We start from the raw sequence: 22,426 nt of genomic DNA on the forward strand, positions 1-22,426 counted from the left end.
TGTTTGAGTAGAAGTTTCAGGAAATCGAGGAGGCTCACCTGCGGCAGATGAAACAGTTGATCAAAGGTTACTCCCACTCCATAGAAGACACCCACGTCCAGGTGGGGCAGGTACGTTCACACTGAATCCTGCTCTGATGACCAGCTCTGCTTTATTAGAAGAAAACACTTCCTCCTGAAGTATTTGGGCTTGTTATAGCTTTCCAAAATCAGTTTTTACTTTCTGTTGTATATCTTTATAATATAATATAATACAATACAATACAATACATGTTTCATCTTATTATTAAGAAATTAAAGTTTAGTCTAAATCTCTGTTGGATAATTTGGTACAATCTCATCAACACGAGTCTGTGATTGTAGTCAGTCACTTTTGTCACACGCTTGATAATGTTTTGACCACAGTGAACTGAAAAACACAAGTGGAAGAGGATTTTTAAATTTCTGATCATTTAAAAACATCATTTCCAGTTGAAAGTTAGAGTTTGTATCCACCAGAGCTGTAAAAACTACTGAGGGTAGGACAGGAGTTCTGTAAAACACATCATTTATTGTGCATCTTTACAATTTCCTGGTTGTGTATTATACATTCTGCTGTATTATGTGTTTTGATGGAGGACAATTTTCAAATTTTCTACATGTTTGCATGAATGAGCTTAAACCTGAACCAGGACAAAAGCAAAAGCAGTAGAGCATTTAACATTTTCTTTTTCACTCTAAAAGATCACCATGTAGAACAGACAGAATCATTCTCATCCCCCCTTTTATATTTAATGCTTCATACAGGACCAAGAAATCACTCTATTCTCCTCTGCTGCAGGTCCACGAGGAATTCAAGCAGAACGTGGAAAACATTGGCATCGATAACCTCATCCAGAAATTTGCAGAGCAGAAGGGCACGGGCAAAGACCGGCCAGGTACAGTGAGCTCACCAGGATCCGCTCTGGCTCATTTCCAGTGGGAAGGAAATAAAAGAATAAACGCACAACTTCAGCTGCTTACATAACAAAGAAAACATGAAGACACCCACACTGATAACAGTATTGTTGAGGTGGAATAATTCATAGTGACAAATGCCTACATGGAGACTGTTCTGTGTTTGTGTGTGTTGTGGATATTTCTTATTTTTGTCGAACCGCCTGTCGTCTGCAGCTCTGGTTGGTTTTGAGGAGTATATGACAGTTTTGGCGCCTGAAGGTGGGAAGAAGAGTCGGGCAAAAGCCTTCAGGATCCCCGGCCTGGGCAAGAGGGACAAGGAGCCAGACTCTACGTGAGTGCTCACACACACACACACACACGCACACACACACACACACACACTCACACACATATTAGTACCTCTATCTTTGTGAGGACACTCGTTAAACTAATGCACTCATTAGCCCCTTACCTGAACCTCGACCATCACAACTAAATGCCTAACGCTAACCTTAACCCTAAAACTCACAAAGGTAGAATGGATTCATACACACACACACACACACACTGACACAAGCATGACCTGTAAGCCCTGAGGTCTGTATAATGAAGTGAGTTCAGCTTAGTCCACCTATCCTGTGTTTATCTGGCTTCACTTAGCCTAACACCATCCATCCTGGAGAGCCAGTATCACAAAGCTGGTTAACTCTGGGTTTTATTAAATGGCTACGACTGCATTACAAGCAGCATTGTCAGAACAGTGAATGAGATCCTTACTGATATGAGATAAATTGGTGATTTACTTGCAGGTAATTAGCTTGTAATTATTTTATAGTGACAGCAGAAAGTGATATTCAGTAGGTGGTGATAAATGTGATCACACTACCAGAATAAAAGAAGCTGTGGAAACACTAAAAATAATTTCCAAATATTACATTATAGCTAAGGCTATAAATAAGGAATTGTAGAAATAATTATCTTTTTGGGGTTTTTTTTGTCTGATGATGAACAAAAAGATCTATCTGACTAAAATGTGGCATTTATAATCATTGCAACTATTTAAGCATGTGGATAATTTTTCTCATAAAAGACAACGGAAGGCATAGTTTTTATTTCCATGTATCATCACAGAGTTTCCTCATGTTATTCTGAGCTGCAGTGATGGAATAAAAACATCTGCACTGTCAGGGAAAGAAATCATCTTTATTTATTGTGGTAAACTGTTTTAAAACTGGACTTCAGACTGATATGTAAAAAATGTCCATTGCTCTTTATTATTTTGTCACTTTATTGTAAACTCTCTTCTCTCTGTTTGGATCCTGTGGTAATGAGCCCACAGATAGCTGAGCTGGATAACCCATCAATCTCGCTTCATGGTACAGACCACGAATGAATCTCAATCCTCGTTCTTTCCTACTTTCTTCAGTCTGTGTCTCTACTGAATAATGAAAACAAAAATACATCCCTGTGTTTTTTTTTTTTTGTTCTTTATCTGCAGGGATTCAGCTGTGACGGAGGCACCAGTGAGTATCTGAGATAATTTACACCTAAACTCTGCAGCTCCTGTCAGACCTGTCTGACTCCTCTACTGCGGCTGTGTTGAAGAGGGCTTAGGGAGGGAGGGGAAACTGTTTGCAAATGTGTGTGTGTTTGTGCAGAGAAGGTGAGTGTGTGTGTGTGTGTGTGTGTGTGTGTGTGTGTGTGTGTGTGATGGGGTGGGGGGGGGTCATTAGTGTGTGATAATGACGTGACTGAAGGTGTGGGGTTTCCTAGGTTTATTCCAGTACTTCTGAGAAGAGGTTTAGGGGATAATGTTGCAGCCAGAGAGGAAGTGCGTGACTCCATGAGAGGACGTGTTGTTGTGTACATGTCTGCCTGCGTGCGTGCGTGCGTGCGTGCGTGCGTGTGTGTGTGTGTGTGTGAAAGGGCTTTTGGACGCTGCCAGAAAACCATCTCACAGGCTGATGTGGAAGCAGAGAGTAAACAGCAGATCACAGAGCTGCTTTAAGGGCATTAAGTTTCTGGCTGCAGTGTGAAAAGTACAAGTGATGTCAGCAGAGGTCACTTTAAAGCTAGTTGCATAAGATAAGACGTGCACTGAAACTGTCAGTTCACCTTCTAGACGTTAAAATGGAAGAGAAAAAGAAAACTCCTCAAATGTGTGCATCCATACGGATTCTTGACTGTTTTATATTTAAAACTTAAATAATTCCAGTGAGGACGCTGCTTTCCAAATCCTGTGAAAAATATCTGTCTGTTTCGCTGCTAGATGTTTGCCTGACTTCACCGTCCGCTTGGTAACACTTCCTGTTCACCATTTGGTGCTGGACAAGTAGCAAACAGTCAGATTAATCTGAGCTTTTTTGATGGGACACGTTGCCTGGTGCTGCAGAAAACAGGTGATAGAAGCAGTGAGACTGAACGTGATCGTAGTAAAAGTGGCTGCTGAACTGGGTGATAACTGTGACAGCTTTACTTTTCACTGCCTCATAAATTCAAGCAGTGTTGATATAAAAAAAAATATCGACTGCAGCTTTAAATCCATTTGTGTCTAACTGCAGCTGAGCTGCTGCAGTTACATTTATCTTCTTAATGTGACTTTTATAGTCTGAACACACCGTGAAGCATTAACTAGACCTGTTGGAGTTTTTCCTCCATCGGATCAAAATCCAATGGAAAAAATAGATCAGTGGCAACAGTTACGCTTGTCATGCCAACTTGACCTATTGAGATCTGATTACTGAAATCAGATCTATTGAAATACCATCTTTATATGTCCCCACTCCGACTAAAAATAACTGCTCCCACGCTGGAGCTGGAGAGTAAATCTGGTTCTCCTCAGGTCTTATTTTGAAGATCATGTGGCTGCAGCTGATGTACACTGTCCAGACATCCTGGCACGATCACATGGTTCATCAAACTGAAAACACACATCCGCCTCTAGCACAAGCGGCTTTGTTTGACCTGTTGATAAAAACATGTTTAATGTACAACAGTTGTAGTAGTGAGTTACTGACTCACACCTCCCCCTGTACACATGGTATGTGGTCTGTGTAAACACTAAGGACAGCGATGGAAATAAGTGCAGGATGCGTTGTAGATGTACTGGAGTGTTGTCAGTAAACCTAAATCAATGACAGGTCTTCAAAAAGCACTGAATTTAGTTCCCTCAAAAATGTTTATAAGGTATTTAAAAAGTCTTAAATTTCATTTGTAAAGGTCATCAATATTTCTTCTTTAACATTAACATTAGACTAGTTCCCTCTTACATGGGACTTCCCCCCACCCCACCCCCACCCCCCAGACTGACAGAGACACTAAACATCAACAAATAACTTGTGTCATCTGTGGTGGTTTTTGCTCATTTTGTGTCTCTTTGGAATAGTTTTTCCTCTTCCTGTAACTATATGATTCTCAAACAACAAATGAACAGTTACTTCATACAGTCACATCTGAACCATGTGGATTTGTTCAGTAATCCATACATGTGTCCAGGTCACCTCAACATGTCAGCTGATTAATTATATTCATGTACTTAATAAATAAATGAATCATTCTTATACCATGAAAAAGGTACTGAAATGTTTACTATGTGGATTTAAAAAATCTTACATTTCACATGGAGACCACAGAAAACCTGTGACAGTTGTAGGGCAACAGAACAGAAAGCTGCCGGTGGAACATGCAGGCTGCAGTTACACAACATGACAAAGCACTTCTGTGTGTCAGATATGTTGTTGAAGTGCCATTTATCTCTGTGTTGCTGACGCAGCGCGCGCGCGCGCGCGTGTGTGTGTGTGTGTGTTTCCATTCTCATAGAATTCACCCCTGGAAGTAGACGATGAAGGATTTGTCATCCGAGCCGACAGCACCCAGAATGATATCCTTTTCCTGCTCACACAAGCTCAGTCTGGCATCTGTAACCTTTTCTTTACTTTCTCAAAACTGTGTTTATTAGTTGTTTTTTTCTCCTCCTTCCATCTTTCTGGGTAAAAAGAAATGTAGCAAGCATAATGTTAAACTTAAAATATTATGAATAAGTAATTAAATGTAGAAAAAACAGCAAAAATTCAGTAAAATCACAGCTGTGTAATCCAGGCATCATCACATTCTCCCTACTCACAACCATGTTACTCATCCTGTAATAAAAGGGTGAATAATTTTTATAGGCACTATAATTTTCATGTGTCATTAAGTCTAGAAGATATTAATGTAAAATTAATCATATTAACAAAACAAATGCCCATCATAGGTGATGTCCTAAAGCTGCTTATTTGGAGATGTTAAAGCTCTGATCTTGGACCACAGCGGTCTCAGTTGACATCTGGCCTAGAGACGTTTGTTTCATTGCATTTTTGGTATTTTTATCGTTTTACTCCCATTTGCTGTCGTCTTTCTACAGTCTACTTTCCAATTAGTGTGTAAAAAAAAAAAAGGCCAACCACTGGTGTGACCAATAGTCAGAAATCCTAAGTGTTACACTTATATGAACCAGAGAAAAGGGAACAACTCTTCCCATTTCTGAAGCTGGGATTAGCAGATGCTGATACTTTTACTTAATGATTCTAATGATTTTGACAAATTTAATGTGGATGTTGTTCATTTTCTGTCGGTTGACTAATTGATAAATTGCACATTAACTACATCTGTAGCGGAACATGCCATCTGTTGAATGAAAATGAATCAGCAACTGATAAAAACAGAAGCAGAGCCTTCCTCTAACTCAACATATCATTTTAATCGTGACACCCACATATGTCAGATTCATAAAGAGGTTACAGATTTCTGAACTGTGTCATGAACTTGACTGGCCTCATGTGACAGAGCCATCGAATTAAACCTCATGAGACTGAACAGACTCTAAAACAGACCTCTAACTGAGATGGAGACGTTTTAAATGAAGCGTAACCAAAAGGTCGGAGGTGAGAGGCAGGGTTTAAGCAATTTGTTCGCCCAATTGGCTGCATTCATGGCCTCATTAACCAGATCTTAATCCTATTTGTTGCCTGAATGTATCCTCCTTGTCAAACCCAGACAAGGTGAAGTCCAGCTGAACTCAGCTTGTAATAACCTGATGCTCCACGTCCTGACTCCTCAGTACCGACCCATTTATCGGTGGTGGCTCTCAGTCCTGACATATGGTTAGATAACAACCTTCTCCTGCCTTTGCCCTCCCACTATCGACCCCCCCAGCTGCTCAGGTTTGACGGTGCTCATTCACCAAAGACCCCTCGTGCTGCATATGTACCTCAGTTCCTAAGAATCTATCAATACGCACAACACGTGACATGACACAACACAAACAAACGTGCAGCAGAGAGCGAAGTCCAAAGAAAAGAGGAAGGGGAGGAGACTTTTGTTGGTGGTGCGACAGGAAGTGGCGGTTTGGCTTTTTGACAGCTCTGCAGTCCTCACTTCCAGCGCGCTCTGCAGGGCCGCTGCCTCTGTTTATGTTTTGCATGTGTGTCTGTGCTGCACTGCACACTGCGAGCCTGCACTGTCTCTCTGTTGTCCTGATCTCATCAATCTCACAGTGAATGCAATGAGCAGGGGTAATAAAACTCATGCTTACAGGTTTATAATCTACTTTCCAGCATTTTTGGGTTTTATATGAGTTTTATTTTTGAACGATATTCTCACAGAAGGTCTGATTTCTTCTCTTTGTCTCTTTTAAGTCACACCTCTTGACTTACACCTGCCAAACAGCATCACTTCTCATCCCTGTTTGCAGTAAAAAAGCTTGTTCTCCTTGACCCTGCTCTCTCTCTGTACGCTGCTCTGATGAGAAGGAGAACAACTTCTACTCAAGTGATTCAGATTTCGACGACGAGGAGCCCAAAAAGTTCCACATCCAGATCCGACCGGTCGCCAGCAGCAACCGTAGCAACTCCGCCGCCACTGAGAAGGAGCTGAAAGCCACCGTGGGGGCGCTCACCCTGCCGCCCAACCGAGGCGTACGGCAACAGGTTGTGTTTGTTTTGGTGTTTGTGTTTTTCGGGATTCCTCTGAAAACATGATGATGTAGAAAGATTAAGTTGTTTGTAGTGTTTGGTACTTTGTTTCAGATTGCTTAGACAAACTACTGTGTTTTATTTCCTCCAGTTTGTCACCTGATATATTTTCATTATAACTTAATCGTGTAGGAAATGCTTTTGTCATTTTCAGTTGTGTTGGACCACAGGTGCCAACTCCAGCATATTTAAATTTAACACTATGTAAATTAATGTAGATTAATGTGCTCTGCCCCATAAAAATACATGTTTATATATAAATAAATAAGGTTAAAGTTGTCATCAAATCCCATTAAAGGCTGAAACCAGCAATGAACTGATCCCACTAACTGGTATTGTTTGTCTAATCCTGGTTATTCTGTCCCATAGAGCATCACTGCTGTCCAGAAACTATTAGAAACACATCAGTGAACCGGGTTATTGCACTGGGTGACATGTTCCTCCATTATGATGAACATGGGCACTGCAGTTTATTTAGAGTCAATCCCACATACGCTGCAGGGCTGGAAACACTCACTACTGCACCAAATGGATGTTAATGTGCCTCCAAATGCACTGCAAACAACTATAACTAACAAATTATATTGCTGAGGTGTTTTTTTTTTTGTCTTTATCAGTTGGAAACAATGGGCTCGAGGTTAGGATAGAGAAGCTAAATTATTAAGGGAGCAACCAGCGCATTGTTGATTTTGGTCTTTTCATGGGATTTGTTGACAAAAAGAAAATCATTATGTAAAGCTTTCCTTATTCTTTAAGTCAGTCCACTGTGTTGACCATATCTGACCCTCTCTTTTACTTTTTAGGTGCCAGTGAAGCGACATCTCTCCAGTAAGTCCTGCTTTATGTTACTTTGCAGTAAATCTCCCTCCTGAAACACAAAGCGATGGGAAACGTACAGTCCTCTGTAGTCTTTGTGTTGTGTTTTTGGGGACAGACTCCTGACAGCTGTTGTCTTCTGTTGTGTCTCTGCAGGAAACTCGAGTACTGCAGGAGGGCGATCGGAAGAAGGCGATGCTGCTTCCCACAGGGGTGAGTCTGACTCCACTCTCTCATTCTCTATATTTATCTATCAGCCTGTTTATCAGTTTGTGTTTACTCTCCTTTTTGAAACCTCTGTATTTATGTTTAGAGTAGAAACTATTTGTTGGAATTGATAATCTGATAATCAATTAATCCTTTTTAAAGGACACATGCTGAATATTTACTTGTGTCATGTCATGATGTGAAGATTTGATGCTTTGTCATATGTATTTGTAAATTCAATTAAGGAAACTGTTTCACTATTTTCTGATATTCACTAGACCAAAGGATTAATCTATGAATCGAGTGATCAGCAGATTAGTGAAAATAATTGGTAGTTGCAGCTCTAATTTAGTATTTGTATCAATCGGTGCAACAACAATGAAAACTGAAGGTTAAACTCTGTCATGCTGTGCAGTTATACCTGTTATGGGGGTAACAAAGTAACTCTCCCTTCATCTGTTCGTGGTTGCAGTCTGAAAAGGATGGAAACCATTTCTCTGTCGCAGCCACATTAGTACCATCGGTGAAGCGCTGATGTCTCAGGGCAGCTTCTCTCTACCCCCAGCCTGTGCAGCTCCTGTGTGTTTCCCCCCAGACAGCAAATCTCTTCATTGGCTGACCCCGCATGAACAACCACCCTTCATTAGTCACACCCAGCCCTCTGCTCGTGCACCAGAACATGTTTTTATCTGCGACAGGTTCATTAGCTGCCAGAAGGTTAGGCTGGAGTCGGAGGCTACAACCTGCTGCCTCACAACAGCGGGGACTCTCTCTCTCTTAAATCCAGAGTGGACAGGATAAACAATGAGCATCTGATTAAAGCAGTTATTCTGCAGCGACAGCAGCGCTGGCTGGAGCTGAGTGAGACCAGGCTAATTGCTGGTATTTATCACAGGGAAGGTAATGGCTGATCGGTTTTCCCTCACGTCATCTTGTCTCACCCCGTCCCGGCCTCCCCTCAGCACCCTGATGAAGAGCACCGTGCTGCTGATTAGTCCTGATTAGGAAACATCCTCTGCTGTGAGTCACTGTGTCTCATTGTGTGCTGTGCGTTGCCTCTTTGCAGACGGAGAGCAGGAGGGCCTACGCAGGTCCACCTCCAGTCCTGATCACAGCAGGTGAGGTGGCTCTGCCCTTCATGTCATCTTTCCTCCCTCTTCTCCATATCTGTCTCTGAGCGGTGCGGAGAGAGACATATTTAGATGTCAGATTGCATCATCAGTGGCCTTTTCAGCAGTTTGAAGCTCCTCAGGTTTCCACCTCACATCCAAAGTCACCATCTTATGTTTTACTTTTGGTGAGTCTGGTATTAACTACATCACCTCATTGCTCTCACCGATCGGTCCTTTTTCTCAACCTGTTTCCAAACCCTAGTTTCTCTGTACAAGCTCGAAAATAATTTGCTCAGAATAAAAAGGTTACTGAACTTCAACTCTTTTAACACTGGACATACTGAACTTGTGGGAATATTTTTTGTCATAAAAGGGACTATAAGACCTGTACTTGTACCAGTTCTGCATCAACAGCTGCTGCAGTGATATATGGATCCTAACAGGCTTTGCACAGTGACAAAGAGGAGGCGTAGAGCTTGCAGACAGTTTATACTTTGTTAAGGTTGCGTGAAGACTGAGTCCTGCGGGTGGGACAGTGTATTTTTCCTCAGTATACCTCCGTATCAATACCAAATGTATATGGTGATGACAATTTATTCTTAGTGCCATTCTTTTGGCTTTATATGCGCTACATGAATATTTAATAGATGGTTTATAACACATTATAATGTAATTAAGCAGATAGAAGTTGTTTTAACGTATTGGAGAAAACAATTTCTCCTGTATAAACAGATAACAAATGACAATATAGTAAAGCACAGTTACAGTAATATGAATATGTCTTAGGAGACCTTATAATTATTGATAATATGATGATTATACTGTGTTAAAAACATTTGTTAAATGTTCATATACTGCGTATAAAGGCTAAACAGGGTCACTTAGTGTTTCGTTATGTGGACAACCAAACATTACACCCTTATGTGATACGTCTCATTCTAACATGAATATGCTGTTATAACAGACTCTTCCACAAGATCTTTGAATCTGGCCTCAGAGATTTACTCCCATCCAACCACGAGAGAGGTAGTGAGGGTTTGTTTTTTTTGTTTTTCTTTAGTTTTTTGGGAAATTTTTATTACCCCAGAACTGTATTATTCCTTTATATTCTGTTAATGAGTTCACTGTAGCCTCTTTGGTGGATGTCATAAAATTATACTGGATCAGTCATGAGTTTAAACCGCTCGGGACACTGTGGTCTACATTGGTTCTTCCAGCTACTTGAAATAAGCCTGGCTACAATAAAACCTGTTACTGCCAGCCCAAGCTCTGCTCCTGTAAGCCCTGCTGGCACCAGAGATTTATCCCCTGACAGACACAGCTGTGGGGGGGTCTGGTAGGAGTTGTTTCAGCCACTTTTCAAGATTTTTTTAGTTCTGTAATACCAAGGGATGATCCAGTTTCCTCTTCTCTCACTTACACCCACACTTCTTTTCTCCCTCTCCCTCCCTTTTATTACACTTTTTTCCCTCATCATTCCTCTGCTCTCCCTGATTTTCTCTCGTTTGTTTCCCTGCTCTCCGTCAGGTTGAGCTCGACGGCGTCGGGTTCAGACAGTCTGTTCGGGCCTCCGCTGGAATCGGCCTTCAAGTCCAAAAGCTTCGATGGTCGGGAACAACTCAGAGAGCAGAGCGCTTTTGGTGTTTCTGAATGTAAGTTGCTGTGTTAAAAATATATATTTTTTAAATATTTAAAAAAAATATTGTGATCCTACTTCAAATCATGTTAGTTTCATTTATAGATGCCTGAAACTTTGTGGTAGACAGTTGTTGTGTTTGCATCTTTATCACAAAGAGAGTTTTATTTTCAGTTCAAGCATCTTATTAGCACATAGATTGGATTTTTTTAACCCCAAAAAAAACTTTTTGGCCTTTAGTGGTGTCTGCAGGTATTCTATTAAAGATGCATGTAGCTTGCTGCAGCTCATTAGGATCATTGCTTTGAGTGCGGTGGTAATAATAAAAGAAAAACTCAGATGAATGTATCAACATTTTTATCAACTCAGATATTTGCTTCTGTGAACCATCGCAGCAGGACGGCAAGAGAGCAACATTCAAATTCAATTCAATTCAAAACAAATTAAGCTGAAACTATATTCTGACGTGAGATGAAGATATGATTTTGTGAATTGAGGGGGACATGTCCACAGTGGATATTATGCATTTAGAACAACCCAAAACACATAATGCACAGTCAGATTTGATTTCTTTTTATTAAGTAAATGAAATATTTCCTCCCATTTTCTTTTTTATTTGATGTCAAGCCCAGAAAAGACGAGTCAGGATCCCCTCACCTGATTTGCATTTGTCACAGTTAATAGCTGAAACTGATGGAAAGATTAAGTCTGGTCTTTGAAAAAAAACGTGACCTGTACTAGATGAAGTCCAGCAGTAACAGAGCAGTCTTTGAGCCTGTTCGTCTGCTCAGCCCAAAGCTCATCAGAGACAGTTTCTTCAGTCCAACTCGAGGAGGTGGGCTGCGTGAAGGGGATATTAGGTGATTAGAGGGAAGTGAGGGAAAGAAATGACTGTGAAGGAGAACAAGTTGAGGCTGCAGCTGGCTGATGTGTGGTCAGGGTGTTGATGCAGAGGTATCTCCCTTCACACTGTCTGTCTGAGCTTTTTGGTACTTGCCTCATTCAAAGATGAAAACCTGCTTTTGTTAATATACAAATTTCTTTTCCTTGAATTTAATACAGTCTCCTTTTTCACATACAATATCCGGACAGAAATATTAACCTTTATTTGAGCCACTTTGGAAAAATGAGGTTGAGACTGTGTGGTAATGATTTCCTCTCTGAGCTGGAGGTTGGATTCTTCACTGCAGATCATTAAGGTCTAGATCGATAACCTCTGGTTTACTGTACTGATGTTGTTTAATATGCTTAATGTGTGTTTAAGATGCTGCCTTCTCGTCGGACTCCTCCTCTCCCGAGAACGTCGAAGACTCCGGTCTGGACTCGCCTTCCCATCAGACCCTTGGGCCCTCCCCTGAGCCAGTGGGATGGGCAGCATGGCCTCCTGTGTCACAAAGTAAAGAACAAACTCAAACACTGGGACGACCTGTGGACCCTTTCCTCTCTGCTTTCCGTGACCCCTCCCCTGGTCGCAGCCCTCACCAGCAGGACGACCCTGCCAGCGCCTGGTCCGTTGCTCCATCGCGTCCCTCTCGTGTCCCCCCAGATTTGGACCCCTCATCAATGCAGTTTCCTGCTTTCTCTCAGACCCTCCCCCCACTTGAGATGGAGTCATCAGTGTGGAACTGTAAACACATCCCCCCTGAGGACCCCTTCCTCGCTGCGTTTGACAGGACCGTCACCCAGGAGACCTTAAACCTGTCTGATGCTTGGGCGCGCCCGCCGCCTCGCCCAAACCAGGAGGGCAGGGGGATGGAGGTGCGAGGGGACCCGTTCTCCATCACCCTCGCCGACACTAAGACACTCCCCACCTCTTCGTCCTCCTCGTCATCCTCCTCCAATCGTAAAGACAGAGACAGGAGACGAGACCGCAGCCTGCCGCCGCCTGTTTCCTCCGATGACCCGTTTGCGATCACGATGATTGGCAGCCCAACGCACCAGTCGTCTTTGGCTGCGGCAGCTGGATTAATCCCTCCCCACAGCAGCAGCAGCAGCAGCAGCGTGGGTGGCGGCTCTGTCAACAGCAACAGACTGGGACTCGATGCAAATTCAAGCTCTTTACCCGCAGCCCAGACAAAGAAAGAGCTGATGCACTGGAACTCTGTCCACAACCCATTTAGTGAGAGCGTCTCCGGAGCCCTGAGCAGCTCCAAAGCACAGGAAGGAGGAGGTAAAGGAGAGGGAGGGGCAGGAGGGGAGAGGAGAAAACATCGATCATCAGAAAGTGAGCCACGCCGGAACGCCCCTCCACTCACGAGGCATTCAGGCCCACAGGAGGATCTGTGTTTCTCAACAGACAAAGACCAGGACTGCTTGGATCTGAACACTCAGATACCCTGCGTCAGCTCTCACAAGGGTACTGAGGCATTTAAGGTTTTATTCTTACACAAAAGCAAATAACGGCTGGAGGTACGGCCAGTGCAATCAATCAAAATATTCAAGCATACAGTTTTTAGGTACTCACACTTTCCTATTTTGCTGCTTTATACTTCTCCACACATTTATTTAGAACTCTGGATTCTGATTGGTTTGGATTATTTTTTAGTAACCGGGCAGTAGGATTACTAAAAGGATTAGGATTATAAATTATATTAAAAATGTAAAATCATCGTAGCTGCTTCCGTCTTAGAAATATCAAGATGTATTTTTTTTTGTGCATCAGTGTTTTTATTCCCTAATTACTTTTCTCATGAAAAGGAACAATTACTGCAAACGTTGCTACTGGCATCAGAAAGTCTTACCGACAAAACAAACTGTGAAAGGAGCAAATCCTCCTGCACAGCCGATCCCTTCATTAATGACCTTCATCTGACCTGGACTGTTGTTAATAATAATAAAGTACAAGTAAACACAGGCAGGAGAGGAAAATCTCTGAAGAATCATCAGACACCAGCAAGATGCTAAATCCCTCAATTAAACAAATAGAAATAAAACGTTATAGGTTTAGTGCCAGCTTGTTTTGGCAGCGTGGTACTTCCAGCCTGTCGCCGGCTGTTCTGAGCACAAATTCTGAGCGATTGTGGCGAACGCTGCCTCTCGTACGCCTGTTTCATTGTGCGATTCAGATCGGCTCGGAGTCATTTTCCATCTTTTTCTGTCTGTGTCTTTTGAAAGGGTCCAAGCACAACTTCAGACAGGAGACATCTGAAGTGGCGGCAGCTGCTCCCCAGAGAGCGACCCGGGCCAAGAGGACCTCAGGCCGACTCAGTGGCTGCGAGAGGGTGAGTGTCCAGCAATGAGTTAACAGCTCGGCTCATTTGATAAATTCTTATTCTCTTCACATTTAGATTTTTTTTCTCATGTCTTCACAACTTTTTAAATGTCACGACTGTGTTCGTGAAATCTTGATGTCAGTGTTTGAAGTATGCGGTTTAAATAAAAAATGGGACCAATACTGACCCAGCTTTGTTCCCGTCTGTCTCAGTCCCGGTCCCTGTGCTCCTCCCCGCTGCCGGAGCCCAGCCCTTCCCTCACCTCCTCCTCCTCCTCCAGTCCCAGTGAGTGGGGGCCTCAGGCCAGAGAAGGCGAGTGGGGGGGTCAGAACCGAGCTCCCAGTCCTGCCAGGCCGGGACAAGCGTCACCACTGCCCTACCAGCACCAGGACCAGCAAAGGCCGTGTAAGCTAACCTGCTGCTCTCTGTTGCTTCATATTTAATGCATAGCCATGAGAGTGGTGTTGATCTTCTAATCTAACTTTCTATAAGAACACAAATATATAACCCAAAATGTCCAGCTATTCCTGTTAAGTGTAAAACTCACTGCAGTTTATTAGTATCATGTCTACACATTTGTTTTTCACAGTGCACCTGTCGAGAGGTCCCAGCCCCATTTCCCTCAGCACACAGGAGGCCTGGCCGGTGGCAGCAGCCATAACTGAGTATATCAATGCCTACTTCAAAGGTGGACAGCACAACCGGTCAGCACGATGCCGCTTCTTACAAAAATAGTAAAGTCCTGTTGTCGTCTGTGTTGTTACTGACATCTGTTGTGGTTATTTGATGGGTGCTTGTTCAAGAGTTAAACAAACTGGATTCATTTGAGCCTTGTTTTTGGTTTTCCTTCTTTCTCCAGCTGTCTGGTGAAGATCACAGGTGACCTGACGATGTCCTTCCCAGCAGGCATCACCAGGATTTTCACAGCCAACCCCAACGTTCCCGTTCTCAGCTTCAGACTGGTCAACATCTCGAGGATTGATCACTTCCTGCCGAATCAAAAGCTGCTCTACAGGTCAGCTCGGACCGTCTGCCTTCTGCATCACGAACCGCTCTATTCTTCTATAAAATCTTTACCGTCCCGCTGTCTCTGCGTCTCCACAGTGATCCGTCTCAGAGTGACCCGGACACCAGAGACTTCTGGTTCAACATGCAGGCTCTGCAGATCTACCTGCAGAGAGAAGCTGAACTCAACCCGCAGGCCTCTTATTACAACGTCGGCCTGCTGAAGTATCAGGTTAGAGTTTAAAATGGGTATTCCCACCCTCCGGTACAGACACTGTCTGCCTCCTTGTACCATTATTATCATTTCTGAGCCTTCTCATCATAGCCACATTTTCCCTCAGGTAACTTTGGTAGTGAAAACAAAAACTTTTTTAACTTAATAAAAACACAATACTTATATATTATATTTTACAGATCTTTAATTTCTGGATCACAATTTCCTATTCCATATTTAATTTAGTAGTAATCAGAGGAAAAATGAGCATCATTTTAAGCCAAAGTGAATCTTCATTCACTATTCATTTATTACAGCAAACTTTATTCTTCTTATCTGTTGAATTTGATGTTTCTGTCTAGACAGATTTCATATTTCTGCCTCTTTAAGACTCTTTAGGTTACCCTTTGAGATGACACCAAACTTTCCATGAACTCTTTATTTCTCTTTACATACAGTGTCTGTATGTATATATTTATATATATATTTACAAGAAGTCTTTGTCTTTGCTCAGGTGTCGTCTCAGGACCCGGGTCGGGCTCCTCTCCTGCTGTCAGCCGAGTGCCAGCGGAGCGGCACGGTGACCCGAGTGTCCCTGGATTATCACTGCTGCCCCGCAACCGCACCCTCCACCCAGCTCACCGCTGTCCAGGTGCTGCTGCCGCTAGACCACACCGCCACTGACCTGCAGTGCCAGCCGCCTGCCTCCTGGTGAGCAGTGATGATGGAGGGATAATCAGTTTCTTTTGTCAGTCACCTGTGACCATTGGAGCAGCAGCTGCTCTGTTATACATGGCGGCTTTAATCAAGAGGATTTTTTTAAAGTTCGTTTTTGAGCATTTTTTTGCACCTTTATCGGATAAGATAGTGTAGAGAGAGAGAGAGAGAGAGAGAGAGAGAGAGAGGATGCAGCAAAGAGTCAGGCTGCTCGGGAGTCATCTGTTTAACAGTCATGTGTTAATTATTCCAGAGTCTTCGTAATGGAAAGAGAAACTAATTAAGAACTGATTGGAATCTTACATTGCAGTGTTTGTTGTAATACTTTTAGGTGGCATTTCTGAAAACAGTTATTTTGATATTTCCAAAAAAAGAGAATATGCACATGGTCTACATGAAATGGTTCACACAGAACTGAAGTCTGTGTGGCTGCTCGCTTTACTGTGACTGTAATAGAGAAACAGATCAGATTTTTCCAGGAGAATGTTTTTTCTTTTTTATATATTTTTTTATATTTTATATATTAAGTGAGTGTTTCCAATGATTAATCATTAAAGTCATCTGTGAGGCAAAAATGCCACATGTTTGTTGTTTGCAGCTTCCCTACCTTCTTCTGTGTAACATCACTGTATATTGAATATCTTTGGATTTTTGGGGCAAAGTCCAAACAAAACTTTGACCGTTCTTGACATTTTCTAGACTAAATAACGGAAGACTGTGACGGATAGCAGGAGGAATTTTAATGGAAGTCAAAGGGTGGAGATTAAGAAGAAGTTCACGCCTCACTGATTTATTTATTTGCTTCGACAGGAACACTGAAGAAAGGCGGCTGCTGTGGAAACTCCCCAACCTCTCCCCGACCAATCACAGCAAAGGTCAGAGCTCTGCAGCCGCTTTCTTCTTACCTCTGCTTTTATTTCCTAACTCTTATTGTGGAAGGAACTTTTAATAAGAAAGTGTTGTTCATTGAGAAGCGAGGAAGCATGTTCACACCAGCAGCTTGACACACATCTGCCTGACAGCCTCAGCTTGTTTGGCGTCTCTCATCAGCAGCCGTCTGATTCTTAGATTTGCTTTCTCGTTAAAATAGGTGCCAGAATCTTCTACTTCAGCGCCTTCTCGCCGCGTTCACAATCTCTACATTGTGTCAGACAAATGTCAAAATGAGTAATTAAGCGTTGCGTAAAGAGATCTCGCTCAGTGCTCCACATCCTTCTCTTTTTAAAACTGAAATCTGAAGGCAAATCATTTCCTTTTTAACAGCGGCATTAGCATCTGAACGTGGCAGCTGCTCCCGCCAGCCCGGTCGAGGTGAGCGAAATGAGGGAGCTGGAGGAGCCTCTGAATGCTGCACTGATATAAAAGACAGGCGTGAAATATTCCTCTTTTATCTTCTGTCAAGTTGATTGTTGCTCATATTTCATGACCTTAATGGTGCACAGATAAGAGACGGCTTGTCACAGAGGATTTTTACGGCTCTAATTTAAGAGAGAAAAGTCTAAAATTAAATCACCTATGTGCTTCTTCGTGCCAGACACCCACATTTCTTCTTTTTATTTTTCATTTAATGATATAGTATGACCTCGGTGTGAAGCCACAGGGTTGGAGAACAGAGGGAAAAGGAACTATTCATAGCCGTCAGTGATGGATGAGATTAAAGCCTGAAAACGTTTATAGTTGGAGGACTTCTCTGGTTTATGAGCCAGTGACAAAAGCACTGGAAGGTCACCATAACTCCTCCCTGTCCCTTCTGAAATACTGATTTCCTGCACGCCTGTTTTTTTTTTTTTTTTTTTTTTTTTTTTTTTATGCTAAAATGTTAAAAGTGCAGCTTTATATAATGAAGAATGTCCGACGGTGTTGAGTCTATAATTTATTTATTTTACTGGACGTCTTGTAAATGGAAGCAGATGTCTTGGAGAGTGATTTGACTCGGGCTTGATTTGGTGATTTGCAGGTCAAATAATAAGATAAACGTGGTTGAAATATGAACAGTTTTTAGCTCTCAGGATTACGAATCACTGCTGTTCAACAGTAATTATATTTCCGTCTTCTGCATTTCTTTATACACTGGTGTAATTACTTAAAACAAGTGAGACCACTGTTGGAAAGACTGATACATTCAGCCTAGGTGTCCCACATGTTTCAATATATTTGTTAGCACCGTGTCAGCTTCAGATTTCGCTGGTTGTTCTATGGAAACTTGCAGTTTTTCTGTTTAACATCATAAAGTAATCCAACGATTTTCTATAAAATATGAGCTGGTTGTTCACATTGTGAGGAGCTGTGTAAGGTCCAGGAAATGGCTGCCAGCCCACTTAGCAAAGATTTTGTTTATGAGAGTTATCAGTGTTTTAAAAAAAAAAAAAAAAAAACACCCACTGCATTCATGATCTCTCTCTCTCTGTCTCTCTCTATCGCTGCTGTGAATCCATCTCTGTCTCATATCTGTGTCTCTGCCTGTCGGCGCTGTCCCAGGCTCAGGGACCCTGTGTGCCAGCTGGCAGTGCCTGGAGGTTCCCCGTGGCCCTCCACCCAGCCTGGCTGTCCAGTTTGTGGGCTCCGGGGCCTCGCTGTCGGGCATGGACGTGGAGCTGGTGGGCAGCCGCTACCGCATGTCACTGGTCAAGAAGAGATTCGCCACAGGTGACTAGCTGAACTCACTCACTGGGGTTTGTTCTCTCACACTGGACGGTGGAGGATCGTGCTCCGTTAACACATCAGCAACAATTCACTGTTGTATTTGTAAACTGAATGTTTATTTTACCCTCCTGTACATAGAGATTTATGTGCTTGTTTGAAAGTTTAAAGATGATAAATGATGTTATCAGTGGGTGTTTTTTTTTTTTTTTTTTTACCTCAGTTGTCAGCTTGGTCCTTAAGAATTTTACACTTTGTGCTTTCAAGGAATCGAGTCGTGATAAAATAACTACTGCTGAAACAATCAGGCACTCAATTTAATTTATTAGTCAGTTGATATTAAGTTTAATGCCATAAGTGTCACTGTGGATTAATCACTTAGGTCATCAATCAAGGGAAAATTTGCTGAGAATTTGCTGCTTTTTTTCAGTTTCTGAGTCAGTGTACACCTTTAATGACCTTGGACTTGATGATGGGCCCTGTTTTTTAAGGTTTTTTTAAGGTTGTAACTAATTCATTAATCCATAGTTAATAAATCATTTAGAAAAGCTTATAGATCATTTATAAACATTTAGGGTTTCGATTCCCACTGACAAATTCTCTTATTAATGGTTAATAACATATCTATAGTGCATTAATAAAAAATAATTCCATAAATCCATTAGTTACAGTTTATAAACACTATTAATTAGAGAAAAAATAATGGACAGATTCATCGGTGATGAAAATAAGTCGTAATTATCAATGGTAACAAGTCATTTTGAGACTGCTCAGACTTTAATGCAGCTCAGTAGACTAACTTTACAATTATTAATGTAAAGTAGTTGTGTGATAAGTCAGGTCATCGGTTTGTTCCATCAATAATTCAACATTTAAACTACCTCTCAACAGGGACATGAATAAGTGTATTTCCCAAAATGAAATATTAATTTAAGGATGTTGACACTGAGCTCAGTTTACATATGTTGTTGGTAACGCATCGCATCTTTTTTCCTTTCATGTTTCTCATCTCTTTCACAGGGAAGTACATGGCGGGCTGCTCCTTGTAAATCAGAGAACTTTGCACTTTTTCAGCTTCTGAGTTGAGAGCCGGAGAGATGATTGGTAAGAGAAAACGGGAGAGGAGGCTCCTTAACTCAGACTAACAGCTCAGCCTTGAAGGACAATGTGCACTTACTTCTGATGGGGTCCTGCTGTTCTAGGACCAAGCCTTTTTCTTCTTCTCCTCTAATTTATCTTGTGTGTCGTACACTCAGTCGTCCTGCCTTTTCCAGGAGGGAAAGTCTTTTTCTATTGAATCTCCTCTGTTCACATTGTGTTCTGTGTGCCTTTGTAGGTAGAGACTGCAAACTAAGCTAGATGTCAAAACTTTTCTTGAATTACAGAGGAAAGAAAAAAGTGAATAAAGTTAAGCATAATTACTGTGTTGCCATGGAAACTAGGATTTTTAAATTATGTAAATACTGTATCTCAAGAGCATCTTGAAGGATTGAAGTCATTTGTGAGCAAAGATCTTCTACCAAACCTTAGAAAAAGAACTGTTTGTAAATCTGCTGTTTGTTCCAAATAGAGGTTTTGTGATGTTGATATTTGATAAAAATAAATGTGCTCAATCCTTTTGGTTTACACCAATTTATTACACGTTGTGACCAAGTACAAAATACAGCTGAACTATGCATTTTATTACAGACCATCATCTGTCCTTAGGCTAGTTAAAGTGTAGTCAAGAACAGGTTTAAAAATACACAAAAATAAGGGTTCAGTATACTTGTAAGAAGAACCAAATCTAGTTCAATAAAAAATAATCCTCCGCCAAAAATCTAGAACAGCCTTACAAAACATTACAAAGTACACATAGAAATTACTTTTTTTCCAAAGCACTTGAAGGCAAATTACTGTAACAGGCACAAGTTACAAAAAGCCTTAAATAACTCAAGCTCAAGGATTCTCATCGCTACAACAAAATCATCTGAAGGGGAAACAAAGAGAAGGGGAAAATCAACCAAACCAGTTTCAACACAAAGCTGATGCCAATCAAATCTGAATAGTTCATATAAATAGAAATTTCTCTTGTGACAGTTTAATAGCTTACCTGGGTGCAAGTAGCGCCACAGTAATAACTGAATTTAATACATTGAACAATTGAGCTTGGAAACAAATTTATCACACACACCAATCTAATCAATTACACATCAAAGCATTTTCTTCTGATACAATGTGACCGACCAAGTAACAGTGTGAGGAGAGAGATTAGCCAAAGACCGAAGGCCACAGAGCACACACTTTCTACATCATATAAAGATATATTTATATATATATAATTTATTATGGACAAATTCCCCAAATAACGCATTTTGTTTTTCTATCTAATTCAAACAGAATATAAGACTTTATCTGAGTAACAGCATGAGGTTAAAGTATCTGAAGTCGGGGAGCATGTGCCGGCCCAGATGCCAACGACATCCTCTTCTTGTGTAAGGGTTTTGGTTTTACAGGTCCAAAGCTCTAACTTGAAATGTACAACCACTTTTTAATCAGGAAATGAGGCTCAATGAGACAGACCAGATTCCAGTTTAGATTTAAACATCCCATCTCCATTATTGTTCTGGATTTGTTCCCAACTCTGTGGCAGCTGAATAAACTACCACAGGTCTGCACATGTGAGTCACTGAATTAGGACTTAGTGAATGCAACCTAACAGCACAGGGAGGAACTATCACAGGATTTAAATCATTTGGAGGAACATGGAGAACTATTTACATAAAAGGAAACCGGAGTGGGAGACACAAACCGCAACAGTGGCTACATTTTTTTCCCAATACTTGCCTCATGTCATCTGAGCCGAATGGAGCACAGCATAGAAATCTATTGAGGTAAACAAACCAACATCTTACACAGCCAAGTAATAGACTGTTCCCTGCCTTCCTGACTACTGTGAGACTATGAGGCCCTCCTGCCTGACAGACAGAGCCATGACTGTGGCTAAGCTGGTGGGAACGTCTGAGGGAAAGATCCTTTGGGTCAGAAGGTTGCATGTTCATTGTTTTTCTCTTTTTTTGTGTGTTTGCTGCGAGCTGCAGCAGAGGCAACAAGGAGTACACGCCTACACCTAATCAATGTTAAAGGTGCTTTGAATGTCTGAGGTTTGGAGACGATACATTCATACTGCGGTAGAGGCACAGCTGAGGGACAGATAGACATCCGTAGTGGTGGTTTCAAAGTTAGCAATCTAAGGCACTCAAATGACACTATGGCACAGCTAGTTAGAATTTGAGGAAAAAAAAGAAGAATCACATAAACACCACACACCACCACTTAAAGTTACACATCCAATAAAAAGGTACTGCACAAAGTCATTCACAGTTGCAACAGAAACGGAAAGAAAATCAGACCTGTGTTACACCCCTGTGAGTAAAAAACAAGACGTGAGCTTGCTGGGACAAAGATCACTGTCTTTATGAACGCTAGTGAGGGGAGGACTGACATTGCTACTCTCTTCTCTATGTACATTGCACACACTGACTGCAGACGGACGCCCTGTGCTTGGCCCAACAGCCACTTGCGTCCCAGGAGGCTCCAAAAGCCACTTTAGGGTCACGTTTTTAGGGAGATGCTGGTCCCTGTGGCTTTCAGTCTGGACCTGTTCGGACTGGACTCACATCTCCTGCAGAGGGTGGCTCATTTCAATCCTCTCTCTCTTTACAGCTGGTTCAGTAGGTCCTCTGGATGCATCAGCATCACTGCCCAGGTCACTCATCTCATCAGAGAATGACGTATCTAGTAGCAAAGGAAGGGAGAGGTTTGCTTGAGTCAAAATAGTTTGTGACAGTGCAACCAGTCAAAGATCACATAATGTGGGGCAGAAGCAAAAGGATGAAGCTACAGCTGGGTTTACACCTACAATACAAAACTTTCCCCACAATACTCATACTGACAGTT

The 22,426-nt window shown here is 41.9% G+C and overlaps 2 protein-coding genes across 11 annotated transcripts in view; one reads left to right on the forward strand and one right to left on the reverse strand.

Moving 5' to 3' along the window:
- The window catches only part of fcho1 (FCH and mu domain containing endocytic adaptor 1), a 57,942-nt gene extending 37,837 nt beyond the window's left edge, over positions 1-20,105 (forward strand). The window contains exons 8-27 of the mRNA XM_071486228.1: positions 12-110; positions 820-916; positions 1,152-1,269; positions 2,416-2,440; positions 4,737-4,797; positions 6,690-6,883; positions 7,732-7,756; positions 7,901-7,957; positions 9,018-9,069; positions 10,591-10,715; positions 11,964-13,055; positions 13,814-13,920; positions 14,124-14,316; positions 14,501-14,615; positions 14,771-14,926; positions 15,016-15,148; positions 15,645-15,841; positions 16,658-16,722; positions 18,326-18,493; positions 19,508-20,105. Coding sequence (XP_071342329.1) covers positions 12-110; positions 820-916; positions 1,152-1,269; positions 2,416-2,440; positions 4,737-4,797; positions 6,690-6,883; positions 7,732-7,756; positions 7,901-7,957; positions 9,018-9,069; positions 10,591-10,715; positions 11,964-13,055; positions 13,814-13,920; positions 14,124-14,316; positions 14,501-14,615; positions 14,771-14,926; positions 15,016-15,148; positions 15,645-15,841; positions 16,658-16,722; positions 18,326-18,493; positions 19,508-19,536 — 3,108 coding nt within the window. The 3' untranslated portion in view covers positions 19,537-20,105. The remainder of the gene's footprint in view (positions 1-11; positions 111-819; positions 917-1,151; positions 1,270-2,415; positions 2,441-4,736; positions 4,798-6,689; positions 6,884-7,731; positions 7,757-7,900; positions 7,958-9,017; positions 9,070-10,590; positions 10,716-11,963; positions 13,056-13,813; positions 13,921-14,123; positions 14,317-14,500; positions 14,616-14,770; positions 14,927-15,015; positions 15,149-15,644; positions 15,842-16,657; positions 16,723-18,325; positions 18,494-19,507) is intronic.
- rfx2 (regulatory factor X, 2 (influences HLA class II expression)) overlaps positions 20,104-22,426 on the reverse strand; it is a 31,976-nt gene continuing 29,653 nt past the window's right edge. For all 10 annotated transcript variants that reach the window (XM_071486238.1, XM_071486233.1, XM_071486235.1 and 7 more), the window contains one exon: positions 20,104-22,264. In XM_071486238.1, coding sequence (XP_071342339.1) covers positions 22,143-22,264 — 122 coding nt within the window. In that variant the 3' untranslated portion in view covers positions 20,104-22,142. The remainder of the gene's footprint in view (positions 22,265-22,426) is intronic.

This window comes from Trachinotus anak, unplaced genomic scaffold (genome assembly GCF_046630095.1).
Source record: "Trachinotus anak isolate AG129_WGS33_773 ecotype Australia unplaced genomic scaffold, CSIRO_AGI_Tana_v1 ptg000010l, whole genome shotgun sequence".
NCBI classification, from domain to species: Eukaryota; Metazoa; Chordata; class Actinopteri; order Carangiformes; family Carangidae; genus Trachinotus; species Trachinotus anak.